General features: G+C 54.9%; 1 protein-coding gene and 3 long non-coding RNA genes across 4 annotated transcripts; all 4 read left to right on the forward strand.

The window, feature by feature from the left end:
- On the forward strand, window positions 1–769 carry LOC137467569 (uncharacterized). The gene is made up of 2 exons (XR_010995557.1): window positions 1–225; window positions 439–769. It is a non-coding gene; the product is annotated as an uncharacterized lncRNA (long non-coding RNA).
- A 4,938-nt stretch (window positions 770–5,707) lies between these two features.
- On the forward strand, window positions 5,708–6,605 carry LOC137467568 (uncharacterized). The gene is made up of 3 exons (XR_010995556.1): window positions 5,708–5,840; window positions 6,012–6,149; window positions 6,382–6,605. It is a non-coding gene; the product is annotated as an uncharacterized lncRNA (long non-coding RNA).
- A 628-nt stretch (window positions 6,606–7,233) lies between these two features.
- LOC137467570 (uncharacterized) lies at window positions 7,234–18,619 on the forward strand. The gene is made up of 3 exons (XR_010995558.1): window positions 7,234–7,548; window positions 18,161–18,217; window positions 18,491–18,619. It is a non-coding gene; the product is annotated as an uncharacterized lncRNA (long non-coding RNA).
- LOC137467571 (maestro heat-like repeat-containing protein family member 7) lies at window positions 14,600–17,467 on the forward strand. Its single transcript, XM_068179057.1, has 9 exons — window positions 14,600–14,767; window positions 15,025–15,172; window positions 15,380–15,570; window positions 15,653–15,790; window positions 16,060–16,294; window positions 16,346–16,483; window positions 16,716–16,892; window positions 17,003–17,158; window positions 17,318–17,467. Exons 2-9 carry the CDS (start codon window positions 15,104–15,106, stop codon window positions 17,465–17,467), a joined length of 1,254 nt encoding a protein of 417 aa, XP_068035158.1. The 5' UTR covers window positions 14,600–14,767; window positions 15,025–15,103.
- Window positions 18,620–20,652: the final 2,033 nt, after the last annotated feature.

Genomic DNA, 20,652 nt, shown 5'->3' on the forward strand with positions numbered 1-20,652 from the left:
GTTCCACAGCAGACCTCCTGTGTGTTCTGCTGCTCTGATCACCCACCAGATCTGTTTGTTTGGAGTCTTCAGGATGGCAGCTTGCAAGGAAAGGAGCAACCAGAGAGCTCCAGGAGCTTTCTTCTCAAGGCAGAGTACTGCCAGCCCTCATTACTCAGACTCCAGTGTGTGCAGAGAAATTCTGGAGGCTGCTGACAAGTGGAACTTGTTGCAGTGGTTGTTGTGGTTAGTAACTCCTGGACTGCTGAATGGTGCAGATAAGAGGAATGATGTCAGCTGGAGCTCTGCAGGGAGGAGATGCAGTTAAGATCTGTCCCCAGAAGGCTGTTGAAAGTCAGATGCATTTAATTTGTTTTCCCTTACTGTTGTGATGGATGGTACTGCTGATGGATTTCCTTTCTAAATCTAATCAACGATCCATTTGTTTTATCTATATAGAACCTGCTCTGATCCCACCAATTCCCAATGAACAGCAGTTGGCCAGATTGACTGACTACGTGGCTTTCCTGGAAAACTGATCACCCTGCTCCTGTGTTCAGAACAACTTGGGAATCCTGTGTACTGACAGTTTTAGATCTAAGATTTATTTTATTCTGTATCTGTTAAATGTTGCAGTGTCCCCCACTCAAAAGTGTGAAGTATCCAGTGTATGTCAGCCCCACTCCTGTTTTGCCAAAGCCCAGCTAGCAGTGAAACAATCCTTTAACTCCTGCAATATTTATTCAGTAGGTACACAGCATACACAGCAGTATTAAATAGTACATTATTTTTAATTGACTCAAAGCAGAACTGTTTTTGAAGAAGAAACAGTTCTCTGGTGAGTACCGCAGTGCTTTTCACAGATCTACTGCATGTTGAACCAGAGGACAGAGTGGAAGACTGCCCAGCCTGTATGTACAGAGAAAAAATATTTTGATGAAAGTGAAAGAAAACAATTTTGCAGTAACTCTCTTGCAAGTATTTTTGTGGCATATTTATAATTGATTTTTTTTCTTGTTCTTTCCTAGATTGTTAAATCTTCATGTTCTGATGGGAGAAATTTCACATCAGGCATATTTTTGCAGCAGAATAATTGTTTAACAAAGATAAATCTACACTTTGAGGAAGTATTTTGACTTTTGGAAGGTTTTATTTGAGGGACGTAGGACACCAGATGTTCTCCTGGGTAACCCTACACCTTGATACCTGTCATGTCTTGCTCCCTTTCATTACGCTGGGCCAGGATCTGCAAGAAATAACAATTATTACCTGTCTTTAAGCTTTCTGGGTTACTTCTGCAGTGATTGGAGAGGAGTTTCAAGGTTAGAGTAGGAGCAGAGCCCAGCTGGCAGGGGGGGTGATGCATTCTGCTGTATCAGTTTGAAGAGTAATTCTCTCTGTCGGAGCAGTGCTCTGTTAATCTTTGAGCTGAGAGCGGATTTTGGAAGCAAACATGAATTCTCTTGCCATTTGTGTTACGTTGGTGAAAAGGCTGTGGAGGAAGAGTGGTGCTTTAAAGGGCAGTGCATGTCTCCATTTACTTCTCCCCCCTTTCTGAAATCCTATCCAGAGGTTCCATGGAAGCTGACGAGTATGCCTTTGTGTTGTGATTGTTTTTCCAGTGTGCACTGCCTACTGTACATTCTCTTGGTGAGCAGGTGTTAGCAGGGAGGAATTACAAACTGTGCTCTTGATGCCTTGAGAGCTCCCTTGATGTGTAAACACTTTCTCAAAATGATTATTTACCTAAGACTTGGATTGCTAAATTTTTCCCCAGTGATATTAAAGAATATGTTTACAACGACCTTGTGCACTTGAGTTTTTAAATTTTCTGCAGAACAAAGGTCTGGTTTGGTGAGTTTTTTTTAATGAATTCTTACTGGCCTAATTTGGATTGGGCTAGTTAAGGATTACTGCAATATTTTATGCCTTGACAGTTTTGTGTGCAGCAATTGTATGGTGTTGCATTAAAAAAAAACCGCTGGCACCCCTCAGATGTCTTAAAATATTCCTTGGTGTAAAGTCTTTGAACAGCTGAGTGAAAATTTCCCTTCTGTGTTTGTATTGTACATGTCTGCACTTGCTGGTAGCACACAATCCTGCTCGGAGAAATGAAACTTCAGACATAATTAAAGGATTATTAGATACTCAATGAATGGTAATAGGAGAGGAGCAATCTGGACACTGGCAGTCTGTGTCTGTCTCAAATCAAGTATCAAATCTATGTCAAATACAGTAAGCATAAACCCGTCCTGTTCTAACAAGTTGATAACCGTGATTTCTGATCTGCTGTACATTTTAAGCTTTTAGCTTTGGGTGAGGCATTAACTCATGACTTGCCTTGAGTACTGTGTTCCCGAACACACTTTTTGCCTTGTGCTACGTTGGAATCCAAGCTATTTCACCTGGATTTCATCCTCACTGCCCTTATCCTGGTCTTTGGTTCACAAATACCTGGCTTCAGATGAGCAGCTTTGTGCTTCCCTATCCAGTGGGAAACACTGTGTGAAATATTTCCTAAAGTGACATCTTCAGGCATTTGAATCCTCACCTGGCCTGCACTAATAGGAAGTGCACTTCCTTTTATTCTGCACTAAGAGGAAGTATTTTTGTGCTTGTATTTGCTGCTTTAATTGGAGCAATTGGTGTGGGTTTTGGAGTTCTTCCAAGTACAGTGCTGAGGGGGAGGACTTTTGAGTTAGGAAACCATTAGGAATGCAGTTGGGAACACAGGCTCGTGAAGGATTTGGAAAAAAGGAACTCAATTTCAATTTTGATTTTCCATTTCATCTGCATCCCACATTTAATGGAACATAGTTTCTTGGCATTTTATTATCCTCTCCTATATGGGTCAGCAATGCTCATTTACCCACAGTTCCAGTCTTTGTAAGGAAAGCTACTTGAGCTCCTGGTTAAACTAGGAGAAACTGGGTGGGGAAGCAGAACAGCTGAGTATCCCTCCCTGCTGAAGATCCACATGGAAACCTGTGGGTTTTCATAAGAAATCCTGACAGACTTTCCAGCATTTCATTGGAGCTGCCAGTAATGCAGTGAAGAAAATGAAAGCAGAATGCGCATGTACAAGTCTCAGCGGGCTTTGCAGGACAGCACTCTGGATGTGCTGTAAGTCTGTGTTTCAGCCTGGGCTATGTGCAAGACAGGGACATCTGGAAGGAGTTCTTGGGTGAGTGGTTGGTTCTGCATGCAAAGTGTTCAAAGTTCAAAGTTCAAAGTGTTCAGGGGAAAGAAAAAGCAAGTCCCTGGAGCTGCCTCAGCACAACAGCATGAAGAACTGGAGCAGTTCCAGCCACTGCAGGATGGTGAGTGACAGAGCTGGGACACAGGGCTGATGCCTACGGTCAGCTTGACCCGTCCCATCCCATCCCATCCCATCCCATCCCATCCCATCCCATCCCATCCCATCCCATCCCATCCCCTGGGGACATGCCCATGGACAGGACGGAAGTGGGGCCGGGCAGACACCCTGCAGTGGCCGTGCTCCATCCCCTGGGGCATCCTGGCACTGTCCCTGCCTGGGGAGCGCGGGGCTGGGCTGTGTTCTCCGGCCTCTCCCGCAGCCCCTCAGCTCTGGCTGCGCTCGCTCTTTGCAGGGGCAGCCCTGGACCAGACACAAGAGCAGGAACCCAGCCGTGGCCGCTTCCGCAAAAGCCTGAAGGTACCAGCAGCCATCCCCACCTGGCCTGGGCCTGCTGTCACTGCTCAGCCGAGCACCATGCTTGGAGCGCTCCATGGAACACTCCGGGCTTCCCTGTCCTTTGTTCTCCCGCAGATGTTCCGGAAGTTCCTGCGCATTCGGCGGAGAAAGACCGGCAGCACAGCAGCTGAGGGCCCAGCCGAGCCTGACTCGGGGCTGACCGAGCTCCAGGCTGAGCCTGATGTCAGCCCGGATTTGGCTGAGCGCTCAGAAGACTCTGACGCCTCAGCGACTGAAACCTGGGCAAAGGCTCTTCTCATGTTAATGACTGAGGATGTGGCCATCACAAACAGCAACAATGAAGAGACTCAGGGCATCACAAATACTGACACCACGCCCGCTCCCGCTATGATTCATGCTCCCACTATGGATTTCTTCGAGGAGAGTGATGTTCCTTCTCAGCAGCAGGTAAGCAGCCTGGGGCCAGGCCTGGAGGCCTCCCAGGACTGTGTGTCCCCTCAAGCCATGGTAACCGGGCCCACTCAGCCTTTGAGGCCAGCACAGTGTGGTGGGAAGGGAAGCACTTCTTGGGGGCAGCTGGGGAAGTTGCTCCCTCGGACGGTGCTCCAAGTCTTCCCCATGCCTCCTCCAGGTGCCAGGCATTGTAAGGAACATCCACCAGAGGCTGGTGTCCCACGTCTCTGTGGATGCCAGGCTGCAAATTGACCTTGTGAGGCTGGCTGAAGAACACCCTGCTGACGTGGTGCTGACCTCCTGCGCTGTGCCCCAACGTGTGACAGGTACAGGGCCCACGAGCCTGGAGAGCTCAGGGCTCAGCAGCCTTTAGGGCCCGTGGCCCTGCACAGCCTGTCCCATGGGGTCTGCCAGACAGGCAGAGAGGCCCAGGACCCTCGGGCCCCTCTGTTTCCTGAGCCTGCTGCCAGTGCTCCTTCCCTGCCCTTCAGGGCTCCAGGGCTCTGTCACCTGGGCCCCCACAGCTGCACAGGGCATGGTGCTGTGACTGACATGGCCCTGACACAGAGCTCTGATCCCACAGAGCTGCTGCAGTGCTGTGGAGAGCCATAGTATTTCTGGGACCAGCAGTGGAGAAAGTGCTGCCAACACTGCTCTGTGTGATGGAGGACTGGCCTCTGACCAGAAAGTGCACCTCTGATGGGGACAACGAGGACATTTTTGCCCTGGCTGTGAGTTTCTGGAACTGGCCTTTGCTCACCCCCAGGTCGCCTCTCCAGCAGCTCTCCATCCTCTCCACGCCTCAGGCACTGGGCTGAAACCTGGGCAAGGGGCAGGCTCCGGGGGCACCAGGCCTTCTGCTCCCCTGCGTCTGCCCTTGGGCCCTGCCCCATGGACACCTCGGCACTGAGCCCTGCCTTGGGCTGCTTCTCTTGCAGGCAACTCTGGTGATCTGGGTGATTGTCCAGGTGCCTGAGTGCAACAAGGCGATGATCCCTTATTCTTCCCACCTGTTTGTGGCTCTGCTCTTCCATGTTGTCTTCACCACACAGCAGATGCCACCAGAGGAAGTTGATAACTTCTGGAGAGCATGCCGGGAGGAACACCGCCTTCCCAGCAAGCCCAACAGGTCCCAGTCCTCCTGTCCTTCCCGTGCCCTTGTGGCCAGTGCCAGTGCTCCCAGTGTGACCTGGGCTTTTCTCTGCACACAGGTTTGCAGTGCAGGCCATGAAGGCTCTGCTCTACCAACTGCGCTGTGACCATGTGATGGAGGCTATGGAGTGCAAGCGTGGCTGGGACATGCTGCTGTGTGCTGACTCCCAGCACGATGCCGTGGGTCTGCTGGCCAGGTGAGACCCCCTTCTCCCCACTGCCCCCAGCATTTGTGCCCTGTGCCCCACACAGTCCCTGTGGTCCTGGGCCAGAGGGGCTCGTCACCAAAGGACGGCCAAGAAGAATGGAAAAGGCCGAGAGAGGAGGGTGCCCAGAAGGGGCTGCTTCTCAAAGTGCCCACATCCCCTCCAGGGATGCTGGGGAAAGACCAGACCTCTGTGAGTCAGTCCTGGGAGAGGTTTGGTCTCCCCACCTCAGGGCTTTGTGTCCTTTTCCCCCTTCCAGGGAGATGCGGTGTATCTTTATCCCCTTGTGTTCCCTCATTGCATCACATCTACTCAAGCAGCTCTGCAGGGAGGATCCGTGCTGGGATCTTCCCTTCCTGGCATTCCTTGTGGAGGTGAGCCTGTTGGCCAGCGCTGCCTCGCTGAGCTGCCTCCCAGCTCTCTGCCCTCTCGTAGCCAAAGCTGCAAGGACGGTGCCCACGCCCTGTGCTGCTGCCTGGGCCCAGCCCTGTGCGGTTCTGGGCTCCTGCCGGCCGGGTCCCCTGTCACTGCCCTGTGCCTTTCAGGTCCTGCATTGCCTGGACATGACTAAATGTGCAGACAGCATACTGGAGATCATGTCAAGGCACCTGCAGAGCAAGTGCTGGCAGCGGCGTCGCCTGGCGCTCAGAGGCCTCGTGGTGCTCAGCAAGGATCCCTCGATGGTGAGAAGGGGGCAGCGGCTGAAGCTGTGCTGGGCAAAGCAGCCCCTTGGGCTGGCAGGGCTTCAGGAGCTGAGGCAGCTGCTGCCAGCTCTCCTGCCTCACCTGCCCCGGTGCTTTGGGACAGGCCTTTGGCCTGCGGGCCCTGCAGCAGCAGGGTGGGGCTGTAGAGCCAGGGCGGTGTTGGCCGAGCAGCCGTCCATGGCTTTCCAGCACAGCCTTCTGTTCCACACAGGCCAGAAGGATGTGCAGTGTATATCAAAGCCTTCTGGGGCTGCTGCGTGAAGCAGATGGAGAGGTGGTCAGCATGAGCCTCCGTGTGTTCACGAACATGCTCCAGCACAAACACATCCTGGTATCCAGCACCACTGCCCCAAAGCTGGCTGAGGCACTCCTGCTGCTCTTTGACCACGTAAGGCTCTGTGTCCCCAGCTGCAGGCACTGGCTGCTGCCCAGAAACTTTGTACCCAGGTGAGCCTGGAGTAAGTGGTCTTAAGGCTTCACCCTCTTCCTTTCCTCCAGGACAACAGCTATGTGCGGTTGCTCTCCTTGAGCTCTTCTTCAGGGTGGTGGACCTGGAAGTGGATGAGGGAAAAAAGCCCCTTGAGAAGATTTTGAGCCAAAGCCTGCTCCCACTCTTTTTCTACTGCCATGATGAGAATCAGCGCGTTGCAAAGGTGAGGTTTTGCGTGTTGCTGGTGGATCCCTGGGAGGGAGCTCAGCTGCCTCCTGCCTTGGCGCCTGGCGGGCTACAGCCTCCTCCAGGTCTTGGCACAGGAACATGGGTCCTGTGCCTAGGGCTGTGGGGCCATCTCTTGGTCTCTGCTGCTCTCCAGACTTCTCGGGAAACGCTGCTTTTTGTGGCCTAGTTCCTGAAGAAGAAGAAGCTCAAGCAGCTGGTGGACAAGGAGCAGCTGTGGAAGTTTGCCGAGTACCTGGTAAGGACGGCCTGGAAGCCCCAGGCTCAGCCTGGAGAAGCCCCCTGAGCGCGGTGCTGGGTGTGTGGGCTGGCAGCTGTGCCCCTGCCCGGTGCTGCACCCAGAGGCCACGCGGGCTCTTCTCCAGGCTCCCGTGGGCCCCAGCCGGGTGCCGATGGAGCTCCAGCCCAGCGGGGCTGCGGGGCGGCCCCGCGGCTCCCCGGGCAGCAGCCGGCCCTCTGCCGCCTCCAGAGCCCGGCGCCAGCGGCTGCTGGCCGGGCCTCGGGGCTGTGCGGGCAGGGGAGGCCGGGACAGGGCGCAGGGAGCGCCCGGCCCAGGGGCCGAGCCCGCGCCAACCCTTCCCTCCTGCCGCTCTCTCCAGCTGGAAGAGGACAGGAGCCGAGCGGCCGAGCTCCTGCGCCGGGCCCTGCCCTACCTGCAGAGCCCACAGGAGCCCCTGCGAGAGGCGGCCATCAGGTTCATGGGTGAGCCACGAGCCCGGGCTCCCTCCCTGCCCTGCCGCAGCTCGGCCCCAGCCGCGGCTGCTGCCCCGGCAGCGCCATCCGGGCCCGGCGCCATGGAGCCCCACCTGGCCTCGGCGCTGCTGCCGCCCTCCGGCAGCCGTGCCCTGGGGCGGCAGCGTGCGGCAAGGGCCCGGGCTGAGCCCTGCCGGGCCACCAGGGCGTGTGGCCACAGGGCTGGCAGCGCCGCTGGCAGGGAGCTGTGCCGCTGGGGCCAAGATGAAATCTTTGTTCTCAGAGATGGCCGGCTTTCCCATGATGAGGGGGCAGCAGGAAGAGCTCCACGCCCTCAGTCAGGGTGAGTGAGGGAAGCGGGCTGTCAGCGGGGGCTGGCGGGGGGAGAGCTGCATTGCTTGGGCAGGGAATGGGAATTTCTGCCCCAGCTCTGGCGGGTTTCACTCCCTGTGTGGAGGAGAGGTGGCGTGGGCAGAGCACACAGGGATTTCAGGGACATGGGTGGAATTTGTGGCCAGCAGCTTGCTGCTGACCTGTTGCCACCACCTCTCTCTTGGCCTTGGCAATTGTTGGGGGAGGTGGCCGTGGCAGAACGGTCTCCTCAGGTCACTGCAGATCCAGGCTCTGACCATGGCTCTCTTGCTCTCTGTTTCAGGCCTTCAGTCTCCAAAGAATAATACCACCCCATCCTGCTCTGACATTGAAATTCAAGCCCAGTTAGGCCTAGAAGATGAAGAAATTGGGTTGCTTTCTGGATCCGGTGAACCAGCGCCCCAAGAGCAGCACCAGGAGACACTGAAGAGGACACCACCTCCCATTGCCACTGGGGCTCCAGGCACAGCTGATGATTGATACAGCTGAGCCTCTGGGAAGCTCACATGGCTTCAGCCCTCTCCCTGCCTGTAGATAGCTCCCTCCCTCCAGCCCTCACACACTGTCCATCCACTTTTTCCCCTCCATTCTCCCTCCATTTTCACAGCTCCATCTCAACAACCCTCAGACCATGCCCATTCCAGTGTTTTCCTTCTGCTTTTCCTTTTGACAGCTCCATAATGCAAGCCCTCAGCCCTGCCCATTCCCCTTTTTCCCCTCCCAGCTCATCCCTTAGTTTCATTTTCCATTAATAAACAGTTTGGCTTCTTCACTTTGCCTCCATCTCTGTGGAGATGAAGCGACGCAAATCCCGAGCCCTGGGGCACACAGGCCCCTGCTGCTGTTCTCTTCCACGCCGTGTTTTGTGCACACACACAGAGGAACGAGGGCAGATCAGGCTGGAAAGGTGCCTGTGCTGAAATTCCACAACACTGTGGAGTTACAGATCTTGCTGAGCACCCTGGAGCCCCTAGAACTTTGGAAGAGCCAGCCTGAGTATGCTCTGAACCCAGCTGTTGGGGATTCCATGGCAAGCATCCACAGAGGGCAAAGGAGCTTGGAATGCTGGAAATTTTCAAGAACAGCTTCCTGAAAGCACAGCAGTGCTCCATCCCTGCACAGGATAAGGAAGAGGGCAGAACCAGCGACCATCCAGGCTTAACAGGGAGCTTTGGGTGTGCCTGAGGGCAAATGAAGCAGCAGCGCGGTGCCCGAGACTCGGACGCGCGACCATGCCAGTGCCTGGAGCGCTGTCAGGCAGTGCCGGGATCCTGGGTGTGGTTCTGGTCCCCACAAGTGAGGAATGGCAGCCCCAGGCTCAGAGCCAGTCAGAAAGCCAACCAAGTGAGCCCACAGGGAGGGCGCCCTTCCAGTTTCTCTGGGCCATGGCCGCAAAACAGCCCCTGCTGCTTCTTCCTCCGCCTGTGTTTGGGGTGTGCTGGTGGCAGAGGCAGCCAGGTTGGGCTCTGCCTTCCAAAGCCTGTTGGGAGCAGGCATGAAAAGCGCTGCGTGCACAGCAGAGAGTCCTGGAAGGTGCTGGCAAGAGCGTCCCGTGGGAACAGGGCTCTGGTCTGTGGCCGGGAACAGCCTGGTTTTGGTGCCGTGAGCGCAGGCAGGAGTTGAGGCAGCTGAAGAGGTGTAGGAATATAAAAAGGTAAAAGACACATTCCAAAGCTGAGAAAGGCTGGGAAATTTCTAATCCTACTCTTGAGAAAGGTAGGAAGTTAAGAACCAAGTGAATACATTAATATTTATCATAAGGAACAAGAAAGAACAAGAACGTATTGATAGCTCAAGATGTGGAAAGTCCTAGATATATGCTTTGCAAAGATAGAACAAGTTTCCATCTTAAAGAAGGAATTATTGTGTATTGTTTGAGGTTCATAGAAGTCCTTTTGTCAATGTTTAACCCACGTGGGTCCTTTTCTAATTGCTTAGAGTATAATGACTTTACACCTTTTCTTTTATGCTATTGGTTGAAAGAATGGGTATAAAAAGGCTTTGCATGGGCTGCCATCTTGTCTGTGATCTGTGTTTGCATGGATGTTGTAATTTTCCTGTGCCTCTTGCTTTTTGCTTGTATGATGCAGACAGATAATAAATCACAAGTCTGCAAGCAGTCAGGGTCCCGTCCCGTTTGTGAGACACAGACCGATCCGGCAGAAAGAGGCAGCGAGCAGCCCGTGTTTGTAGAAGGCCTGGGGCTGCACGTCTGAGCCTCCACCTGGAAACACACTTGGGGGAATACGAGCTAGAGCTGGAGTGCCTGTCCTGAAAGGACCTGAAGTCTTTCAGCCTTGCCAGCGTTTCTTGAGGGTGTGTTGGTGTTCCCCAGAAAAGCTGCACGTTTGGGGAAACGCCTTTGGAGGAAAGGGGCTTGCTTCTCAAGGAAAGTGCTTCCCAGGGAGCTCCCAGTGAGGTAGGTGCGAGTATCCCCCTTTGGCTCTCTGTGCTCCTTTCAGTCCTTGAAGGCCCATTGCACTTGGCAGAGGGGCAGGAAGAAGGCTGTGAAGAGCAGGTTTGGCATCCACCTGGACCTGCCGAGACCAAGCCAAGCACCTGCAGCAGGATGTGTTACCCCCCTTTGGACAGAGGTGCGAGCAGAACCGTCTCTGTCCCGCTGTGAGCCCCAAAGCTCTCTGTGGGAGCTGTGAATTAAAAGGCCTTTACACACACCCTTTTCACATCTTCCCTGTCTGCTGTTGTCCCAGATCCAAAAAAGCAAGATGTATTCTATTTGCCATCTGTATGGCAGTTGTCTTGTGTGAAGTGGGCAGTTGTTCCTTATCTCTTCCACAATCAATCCTCCCTCCGGAAAGACATCTGCTGATAGTGGGCCACTGCAAGACTGAAAAGAACTGTAACATGCCATTGTGAGATGCTCCGCCCAGAGGGAGGAGCCAAGCATCCCTACCTGCATGTATAGTCTTGAACTTCTGGCCCAGGAGCACAGCAATTTCTGCGCTGGATTTTCCCAGAGGAACAGCTGCCTCTTCCACTGCCTCTTCAGAGGAAGACTGCACCCTTTTCCACAAGATCACTTCTCCAACAGAACCACACCTGACACTCCGGGAGGACTGCAGCCACAATTCCAATTGGACTGCTACCAACACCCTGTCCACCAGGGTGTCAGGTTGTATTCTGACTCTGTCTGTGTTGTTTTAGTTCACTGCATTGTTTATTTTATCTGTTATTTTCTTCCCTAATAAAGAACTGGTATTCCTGCTCCCATATTTTTGCCTGGGAGCCCCCCTTAATTTCAAACTTAGAGCAATTCAGAGGGAAGAGGTCTACATTTTTCCATTTCAGGGGAGGTTGCTGCCTTCCTTAGCAGACACCTGTCTTTCCAAACCAAGACAGCTGGGTTTCAACTCTTGGCAATATGCATTTGCCTCCTGCTTGGAGGGAGCTGCTGTGGCCCAGGGCCAGCACAGAGCTGGGCTGGGTGGGCCAGGCAGCGTGGAGAGTCTTGGCTGATCTTGGTGCGTGCCTGGCCTCAGAAAGGCTTGGAAGGTTTGCCTCCCAAAGTGTCCTGCTCATTGGCTCTCCCTGTGCATCTTGGAGAGCACAAGGTGGGCATTTCTGGCAGCTGGGCATCAGCAGGCCTTACAATGGGGGCGTGTTGTGGAGCGAGCCCAGCTGAGGTACCCTGAGAGGAGCCCAGTGCTCCTTGCTCCTCTCTGCTGACACGGGAGCGTCTGTCTGCTTTCGGGATGGCCCTGGCTGCGTGAGGGGTGCTACGTGGACACGAGACAGCCGGTCCTGTCCCGCTGGGTCCCAGCAGTGCCTCGCAGCAGTCCTGCATCCACGTCAGGATGCTGGCCAAGAGAGGCCCTGGCAGCTGAGGCAGCTGATTTTAAGCTTGTGCAGATACACACAGGGGATGGCCAACAGTGTTCCCTCAGGGTACAGCAGTCCTGAGGGGCCTCCCCAGAGCTGCCTGATGCCGCCCACTCCCTGTGGCACCAGTTGCTTTCCTGTGGAATGTTCTACCTGCCCCAAGAGCACAGAGGGAGCTGGAAAAAGAGCTTGCCAGGCTGCTCTCAATCCTTTACCAGCAGCCCTGGCTGAGTGGAGAAGTCCGAGCTGAGCGCAGATGTGCCAATGGAAAAGCCGTGCACAGGAAGGCTCGGTGGGAAGGATGAGCCAGGATCCATAGGCCTGGCAGCCTGAGCTTGCTGCCAGGGAAGGCCTCGGAGCAGATCCTCCGGAGTGCCATCCCACGGTACATGCAGGGAACCAGGGGGTCTGCTGGATGGTGGGAAAGCTTTGAGGAGGGACAGGGACAGCTGGGGGTCCTGGCGGGCTGTTGAGGGCTTCTCTGCGGGTGTTTGCGGGGGGTTGGTGTTGGGGAGCGTGTTGGGGAAGGAGTTGTCTGGAAGATGAGAGGTCTAGGCTGGAAACTGAGTCAGCTTGAAGGCAGCATTTGTGGTGTAGCACAGCTTTGCTTATGGAGGGCGGAAGGAATATCTGTGACTATTTCCGTTCATGGTCCTGATTCTCCTGCAGGGAACAAGATGGGAGAACTGTACTTTATTGGCCACTTAGATATCTCTACTGGCCTAGGATGAGCCCTTTTTCCATCTACTTATTTGTTTGGGCTACTTTTGTAAGACTGAGTGGACTTTCATTCCTTGAGAGCTTTTATTCCTTAAGAGAATGACGATATTATCATCCCTTCATTGAAAACCATTTGCACACCAAAGAATGGCCTTCTTTTTGCCTCTGTATTGTGCTATGTTTCTAAAGAGACTTTCCATGGAATGTGTTAAGGCAAACGAGTTGCTGCTTTTAGATGGGAACAAACTTCCAAATCATTCACATTCCCCAGCAATGGCTATTAATTTGAGAAGTTTGCAAATTTTGGAACTACTCCAGTGGCCCAATGAGAAGTAAAGCCTTCCTGAATTGAGGATTCTTAAATGGCCTGATCCCGCAGAGCAGGGCAGGGTTTGCTGATGGTTTGAGCTGCTCCTAAAGATCCTGTTGGTCTGTCTTAGACACCTGGGGCCAGGGATTCCTTCTCAACTGGGCCACTTTGGGTGGGTTGGGGGCGGCCCCAGAGCAGGTGGCAACAGTGTGCGCAAGGGCCCTTTGTGACACGCTGCAGCATGGTCACCATGGCATGGAACGGGACAGGGTGTCCAAGGGCCCTCCCTTTGTGACACGTGGTGACATAGGAGCTGGCGGTGACAAGAGCACGCCACAGTGCTCGGAGCAGGCGACGGGACAGGACAGGACAGAGCGGTGTCGTGAGGAGCCCCCGCACAGCGCGCTTGTTCCTGTCTGACACGGAGCTTTCCCGAGTCGTTATTCCTACAGGTGACCTCGTGGCAGGACTTCGGGACTTGACAGCCCGTGGCCTTCCCGAGGCTTTTCTTTTGCAGGTGCCCCGAGGCCAGACTGAGGGAATTGGTGACCACAATCCTTACGAGGAGTCTCTTGTCATTGTGGCAGGAGCCCTCAAGGCCAGAGTGCAGGACTTGCTGTCCTGCAGCCTTCCTGAGGTTTCTCAGTCTCAGATGCCTTCAAGGCACAATTACATGACTTGTTGACTCAGAAATTCACCGTGCCATCTTTCTTTAAGGTGCACTCAAGGCCATACTCTGGCATGGCAAACAGATTTCTCAGTGTATTCAAAGGGTTCCGGAGGAAAAAAAAGGAAGACCATGGAGCTGCCCCAGCACAACAGCATGAAGAACTGGAGCAGTTCCAGCCACCGCAGGATGGTGAGTGGCAGAGTGGGGCTATAGGGCTGATGCCTGCAGCCACCTTGGCCCCATCCCATCCCATCCCATCCCATCCCATCCCATCCCATCCCATCCCATCCCATCCCCTGGGGACATGCCCATGGACAGGACGGAAGAGGGGCTGGGCAGACACTCCGCAGTGGCCGTGCTCCATCCCCTGGGGCATCCTGGCACTGTCCCTGCCTGGGGAGCGCGGGGCTGGGCTGTGTTCTCCGGCCTCTCCCGCAGCCCCTCAGCTCTGGCTGCGCTCGCTCTTTGCCAGGTGCAGCCCTGGACCCGACACAAGAGCAGGAACCCAGCCGTGGCCGCTTCCGCAGAAGCCTGAAGGTACCAGCAGCCATCCCCACCGGGGCTGGGCCTGCTGTCACTGCTCAGCTGAGCACCACGCTTGCAGCACTCCATGGAACACTCCGGGCTTCCCTGTCCTTTGTTCTCCTGCAGATGTTCCGGAAGTTCCTGCGCATTCGGCGGAGAAAGACCGGCAGCACAGCAGCTGAGGGCCCAGCCGAGCCTGACTCGGGGCTGACCGAGCTCCAGGCTGAGCCTGATGTCAGCCCGGATTCGGCTGAGCGCTCAGAAGACTCTGACGCCTCAGCGACTGAAACCTGGGCAAAGGCTCTTCACTCGTCAAAGACTGAGGATGTGGCCATCACAAACAGCAACAATGAAGAGACTCAGGGCATCACAAATACTGACACCACGCCTGCTCCCGCTATGATTCATGCTCCCACTATGGATTTTTTTGAGGAGAATGCTGTTCCTTCTCAGCAGCAGGAAAGCAGCCTGGGGCCACACCTGGAGGCCTCCCAGGATTGTGTGTCCCCTCAAGCCATGGTAACCGGGCCCACTCAGCCTTTGAGGCCAGCACAGTGTGGTGGGAAGTAAACCACATCTTGGGGGCAGCATGGGAAGTTGCTCCCTTGGACAGTGCTCAAGTCTTCCCCATGCCTCCTCCAGGTGCCAGGCATTGTAAGGAACATCCACCAGAGGCTGGTGTCCCACGTCTCTGTGGATGCCAGGCTGCAAATTGACCTTGTGAGGCTGGCTGAAGAACACCCTGCTGACGTGGTGCTGACCCTCCTGCGCTGTGCCCCAACGTGTGACAGGTACAGGGCCCACGAGCCTGGAGAGCTCAGGGCTCAGCAGCCTTTAGGGCCCGTGGCCCTGCACAGCCTGTCCCATGGGGTCTGACAGACAGGCAGAGAGGCCCAGGACCCTCGGGCCCCTCTGTTTCCTGAGCCTGCTGCCACTGCTCCTTCCCTGCCCTTCAGGGCTCCAGGGCTCTGTCACCTGGGCCCCCACAGCTGCACAGGGCATGGTGCTGTGACTGACATGCCCCTGACACAGAGCTCTGATCCCACAGAGCTGCTGCAGTGCTGTGGAGAGCCATAGTATTTCTGGGACCAGCAGTGGAGAAAGTGCTGCCAACACTGCTCTGTGTGATGGAGGACTGGCCTCTGACCAGAATGTGCACGTCTGATGGGGACAATGAGAACGTTTTTGCCCTGGCTGTGAGTTTCTGGAACTGGCCTTTGCTCACCCCCAGGTCGCCTCTCCAGCAGCTCTCCATCCTCTCCACGCCTCAGGCGCTGGGCTGAAACCTGGGCTCGGGGCAGGCTCAGGGGGCACCAGGCCTTCTGCTCCCCTGCGTCTGCCCTTGGGCCCTGCCCCATGGACACCTCGGCACTGAGCCCTGCCTTGGGCTGCTTCTCTTGCAGGCAACTCTGGTGATCTGGGTGATTGTCCAGGTGCCTGAGTCCTATGACGCCATGATCCTTTATTCTTCCCGCCTGTTTGTGGCTCTGCTCTTCCATGTTGTCATCACCACAGAGCTGAAGCCACCAGAGGGAGTTGTTAACTTCTGGAGAGCATGCCGGGAGGAACACCGCCTTCCCAGCAAGCCCAACAGGTCCCAGTCCTCCTGTCCTTCCCGTGCCCTTGTGGCCAGCGCCAGTGCTCCCAGTGTGACCTGGGCTTTTCTCTGCACACAGGTTTGCAGTGCAGGTCATGAAGGCTCTGCTCGGCCGACTGCAGTGTGACTATGTGGTGGTGGGTATGGAGTTCAAGCATGGCTGGGACATGCTGCTGTGTGCTGACACCCAGCACGATGCCGTGGGTCTGCTGGCCAGGTGAGACCCCCTTCTCCCCACTGCCCCCAGCATTTGTGCCCGGGTGCCCCACACAGTCCCTGTGGTCCTGGGCCAGAGGGCCTTGTCACCGAAGGATGGCCATGGAGACAGGAAAAGGCTGGGAGAGGAGGGTGCCCAGAAGGGGCTGCTCCTCAAAGCGCCCACACCCCCTCCAGGGATGCTGGGGAAAGACCAGACCTCTGTGAGTCAGTCCTGGGAGAGGTTTGGTCTCCCCACCTCAGGGCTTTGTGTCCTTTTCCCCCTTCCAGGGAGATGCTCTGTGTTTTGATCCCTTTGTGTTCTCGCATCGCACTCCACTTGCTCCGGCATCTTAGCAGGGAGGAGCCATACTGGGATCTTCCCTTCCTGGCATTCCTTGTGGAGGTGAGCCTGTTGGCCAGCGCTGCCTCGCTGAGCTGCCTCCCAGCTCTCTGCCCTCTCGTAGCCACAGCTGCCAGGACGGTGCCCACGCCCTGTGCTGCTGCCTGGGCCCAGCCCTGTGCGGTTCTGGGCTCCTCCCAGCCGGGTCCTCTGTCACTGCCCTGTGCCTTTCAGGTCCTGCATTGCCTGGACATGACTAAATGTGCAGACAGCATACTGGAGATCATGTCAAGGTACCTCTGGCATGAATGTAGTCAGAGGCGTCGCCTGGCGCTCAGAGGCCTCGTGGTGCTCAGCAAGGATCCCTCGATGGTGAGAAGGGGGCAGCGGCTGAAGCTGCGCTGGGCAAAGCAGCCCCTTGGGCTGGCAGGGCTTCAGGAGCTGAGGCAGCTGCTGCCAGCTCTCCTGCCTCACCTGCCCCACTGCTTTGGGACAGGCCTTTGGCTTGTGGGCCCTGCAGCAGCAGGGTGGGGCTGTAGAGCCAGGGCGGTGTTGGCCGTGCAGCCGTCCATGGCTTTCCAGCACAGCCTTCTGTTCCACACAGGCCAGAAGGATGTGCAGTCTATCTCAAAGCCTTCAGGGGCTGCTGCGTGAAGCAGATGGAGAGGTGGTCAGCATGAGCCTCCATGTGTTCACGAACATGCTCCAGCACAAACACATCCTGGTATCCAGCACCACTGCCCCAAAGCTGGCTGAGGCACTCCTGCTGCTCTTTGACCACGTAAGGCTCTGTGTCCCCAGCTGCAGGCACTGGCTGCTGCCCAGAAACTTTGTACCCAGGTGAGCCTGGAGTAAGTGGTCTTAAGGCTTCACCCTCTTCCTTTCCTCCAGGACAACAGCTATGTGCGGTTGCTCTCCCTTGAGCTTTTCTTCAGGGTGATGGACCTGGTAGTGGATGAGGGAAAAAAGCCCCTTGAGAAGATTTTGAGCCAAAGCCTGCTCCCACTCTTTTTCTACTGCTATGATGAGAATCAGCGCGTTGCAAAGGTGAGGTTTTGCGTGTTGCTGGTGGATCCCTGGGAGGGAGCTCAGCTGCCTCCTGCCCTGGCGCCTGGCGGGCTGCAGCCTCCTCCAGGTCTTGGCACAGGAACACGGGTCCTGTGCCCTGGGCTGTGGGGCCATCTCTTGGTCTCTGCTGCTCTCCAGGCCTCTCGGGAAACGCTGCTTCATGTGGCCAAATTCCTGAAGAGGAGGAAGCTCGAGCAGCTGGTGAGGAAGGGACAGCTGTGGAATTTTGCCGAGTGCCTGGTAAGGACGGCCTGGAAGCCCCAGGCTCAGCCTGGAGAAGCCCCCTGAGCGCGGTGCTGGGTGTGTGGGCTGGCAGCTGTGCCCCTGCCCGGTGCTGCACCCAGAGGCCACGCGGGCTCTTCTCCAGGCTCCCGTGGGCCCCAGCCGGGTGCCGATGGAGCCCCGGCCCAGCGGGGCTGCGGGGCGGCCCCGCGGCTCCCCGGGCAGCAGCCGGCCCTCTGCCGCCTCCAGAGCCCGGCGCCAGCGGCTGCTGGCCGGGCCTCGGGGCTGTGCGGGCAGGGGAGGCCGGGACAGGGCGCAGGGAGCGCCCGGCCCAGGGGCCGAGCCCGCGCCAACCTTTCCCTCCTGCCGCTCTCTCCAGCTGGAAGAGGACAGGAGCCGAGCGGCCGAGATCCTGCGCCGGGCCCTGCCCTACCTGCAGAGCCCACAGGAGCCCCTGAGAATGGCAGCCGTCAGGTTCATGGGTGAGCCACGAGCCCGGGCTCCCTCCCTGCCCTGCCGCAGCTCGGCCCCAGCCGCGGCTGCTGCCCCGGCAGCGCCATCTGGGCCCGGTGCCGTGGAGCCCCGCCTGGCCTCGGCGCTGCTGCCGCCCTCCGGCAGCCGTGCCCTGGGGCGGCAGCGTGCGGCAAGGGCCCGGGCTGAGCCCTGCCGGGCCACCAGGGCGTGTGGCCACAGGGCTGGCAGCGCCGCTGGAAGGGAGCTGTGCCGCTGGCAGCGCCGTGACAGCCTCTGTGTTCACAGGCATAGCCAGGCAGAGCTTGAGGGGACAGCAGGAAGAGCTCCAGCTGATCTGCAATGGTGAGTGTGGGCAGCGGGCTGACAGCGGGAGCTGGCGGGGGGAGCTGCGAGCTCTGCCCTGGCTGCAGAGGGCTCTGCTCCCTGTGCGCACGAGGGGTGCTGTGGGCACAGCACACAGAGATTGCTGGGACACGTCGGGAGTCCTGGCAAGTGCGTCCCAGCTGATTCCAGTGTCTCCTCCTCCCTTCTGGGTGGGATGGCCCTGTTCAGAAGGTCTCCTAGCATTCCCACAGATCCGGGATATGACCATGTCTCTGTTGCTGTCTCTTCCAGCCCTTCAAGCCCGGAGGCAAGATGCCAGCCCATCCTGCTCTAACCTGGAAAATCAAGCCCAGTTTCCCCAAAGAGCTAAAGAATTAGGGACATCATCTGGATCCAGTGAACCAGTGTCCCAAGAACACACCACTGAAGGAGACGTTGAAGAGGACATTGAAGGAGACATTGAAGGAGATATTGAAGAGGACGTCAGCTGTCAGTGATGCTGGAACTCCTGGCATAGCTGATGCGGGACACAGTTCTTGTGCCTTCAGCCCTCTCCCTGCCTTTAGATTGCTCCCTCCCTCCAGCCCCCAGACACTGCCCATCCCCTTTTTTTCTCTCCACTATTCCTCCCTTTTGATAGCTCTGCCTCACCAGCCCTCAGCCTATCCATCACCTTTTTTTCCCCCCTCCACTCTCGCTCCCTGTTGACGGCTCCCTACCTCCAGCCCTCAGATCCTGCCCATCCCTTTTTCCCCTCCCACCTCATCCCTTGGTTTCGTCTTCCATTAATAAAGAGTTTGGCTTCTTCACTTTGCCTCCATATCTGTGGAGATGAAGTGGCACAAATCCCGAGCCCTGGGGCACACAGGCCCTGCTGCCGTCCTCTTCCACGCCGTGTTTTGTGCACACACACACACAGAGGAACGAGGGCAGATCAGGCTGGAAAGGTGCCTGTGCTGAAATTCCACAACACTGTGGAGTTACAGATCTTACTGAGCACCCTGGAGCCACTGGATTTTGGAAGAGCCAACCTGAGTATGCTCTGAACCCAGCTGTGAGGGATTCCATAGCAAGCTTCCACGGAGGGCAAACGAGCACATTGGGAAGTTTTGCTCACTTTACTAACATTTTAAAATAGGAATGGAGATCTTGCAAAATTCTCCAAGCTGGGGGCTTTGCCCATCCCCACCAGTCAGGCAGCTCCCAGCTGCACCAGGCTGTGGCTTCAGAGATTTGCCAGCAGGAGATGCCCCTGTGAAGTCTAACAGATCCTGCCCTTGAGGGACTGTGGGAAGAAAAAGAAAGAAAGAAAGAAAGAAAGAAAGAAAGAAAGAAAGAAAGAAAGAAAGAAAGAAAGAAAGAAAGAAAGAAAGAAAGAAAGAAAGAAAGAAAGAAAGAGAAAGAAAGAAAGAAAGAAAGAAAGAAAGAAGAAAGAAAGAAAAGAAAGAAAGAAAGAGAAAGAAAGAAAGAAAGAAAGAAAGAAAGAAAGAAAGAAAGAAAGAAGAAAGAAAAGAAAGAAAGAAAGAAAGAAAGAAAGAAAGAAAGAGAAAGAAAGAAAGAAAGAAAGAAAGAAAGAAAGAAGAAAGAAAGAAAGAAAGAAAGAAAAGAAAGAAAGAAAGAACGAAAGAAAGAAAGAAAGAAAGAAAGAAAGAAAGAAAGAAAGAAAGAAAGAAAAAGAAAAAGAAAAAGAAAAAGAAAGAGAAAAGAAAAGAAAAGAAAAGAAAAGAAAAGAAAAGAAAAGAAAAGAAAAGAAAAGAAAAAAGAAAAGAAAAGAAAAGAGAAAAGAAAAGAAGAAAGAAAAGAAAAGAAAAAAATAAAAGAAAAAAGAAAAGAAAAGAAAAGAAAAGAAAAGAAAAGAAAAGAAAAGAAAAGAAAAGAAAAGAAAAGAAAAGAAAAGAAAAGAAAAGAAAAGAAAAGAAAAGAAAAGAAAAGAAATATTTTGACTCTAGGAACAGAATCAAGTCAGTCCAGCAGTATGGGAAAGAATTTAAAGTAGGTCATTTGACATAAAAGAAAAATACATGCAAACATTTTGCAGTGTGGCAGGCTCTAATATGAGCTATTTTCATTTCTAACAATTCATAGGCAAGAGATTGACTGCCAGTACATTATAAACTTGGGATCATCAGCAGTAGCTCCTGAGCAGTTCCATAACACTTCCACGTCGGACTTCATCTGGTGTCTTTTGGAGATTACCTGAGCACTGCTGGCATTCTCAATATGCCTATCTTTTCCTGCTTTGCTCCTGGAAGATATAGATGTGTGCTCAGCATTTTCTCTACACACCTAGTTGAGCTGACCAAAGTTCTAGAATAATTTTCCTGCAAAGTCTTTAGGTCTATTAGAAGGAATGCTTCCCTGTGAGGGTGGTGGGGCCCTGGCACAGGGTGCCCAGAGCAGCTGTGGCTGCCCCTGGATCCCTAGCAGTGCCCAAGACCAGGCTGGATGGGGCT

Source organism: Anomalospiza imberbis, unplaced genomic scaffold (genome assembly GCF_031753505.1).
Source record: "Anomalospiza imberbis isolate Cuckoo-Finch-1a 21T00152 unplaced genomic scaffold, ASM3175350v1 scaffold_688, whole genome shotgun sequence".
NCBI classification, from domain to species: domain Eukaryota; kingdom Metazoa; phylum Chordata; class Aves; order Passeriformes; family Viduidae; genus Anomalospiza; species Anomalospiza imberbis.

What these genes read in the sequence shown, in the direction of transcription:
- LOC137467571 (XM_068179057.1), top strand. Translation starts at nt 15,104, where the DNA reads ATGGAGGACTGGCCTCTGACCAGAATGTGCACGTCTGATGGGGACAAT. An exon ending in TCCTGCTGCTCTTTGACCAC is followed by an intron (nt 16,893 to 17,002) that starts GTAAGGCTCTGT and finishes CCTTTCCTCCAG; the next exon opens with GACAACAGCTATGTGCGGTT. An exon ending in AGAATCAGCGCGTTGCAAAG is followed by an intron (nt 17,159 to 17,317) that starts GTGAGGTTTTGC and finishes GCTGCTCTCCAG; the next exon opens with GCCTCTCGGGAAACGCTGCT.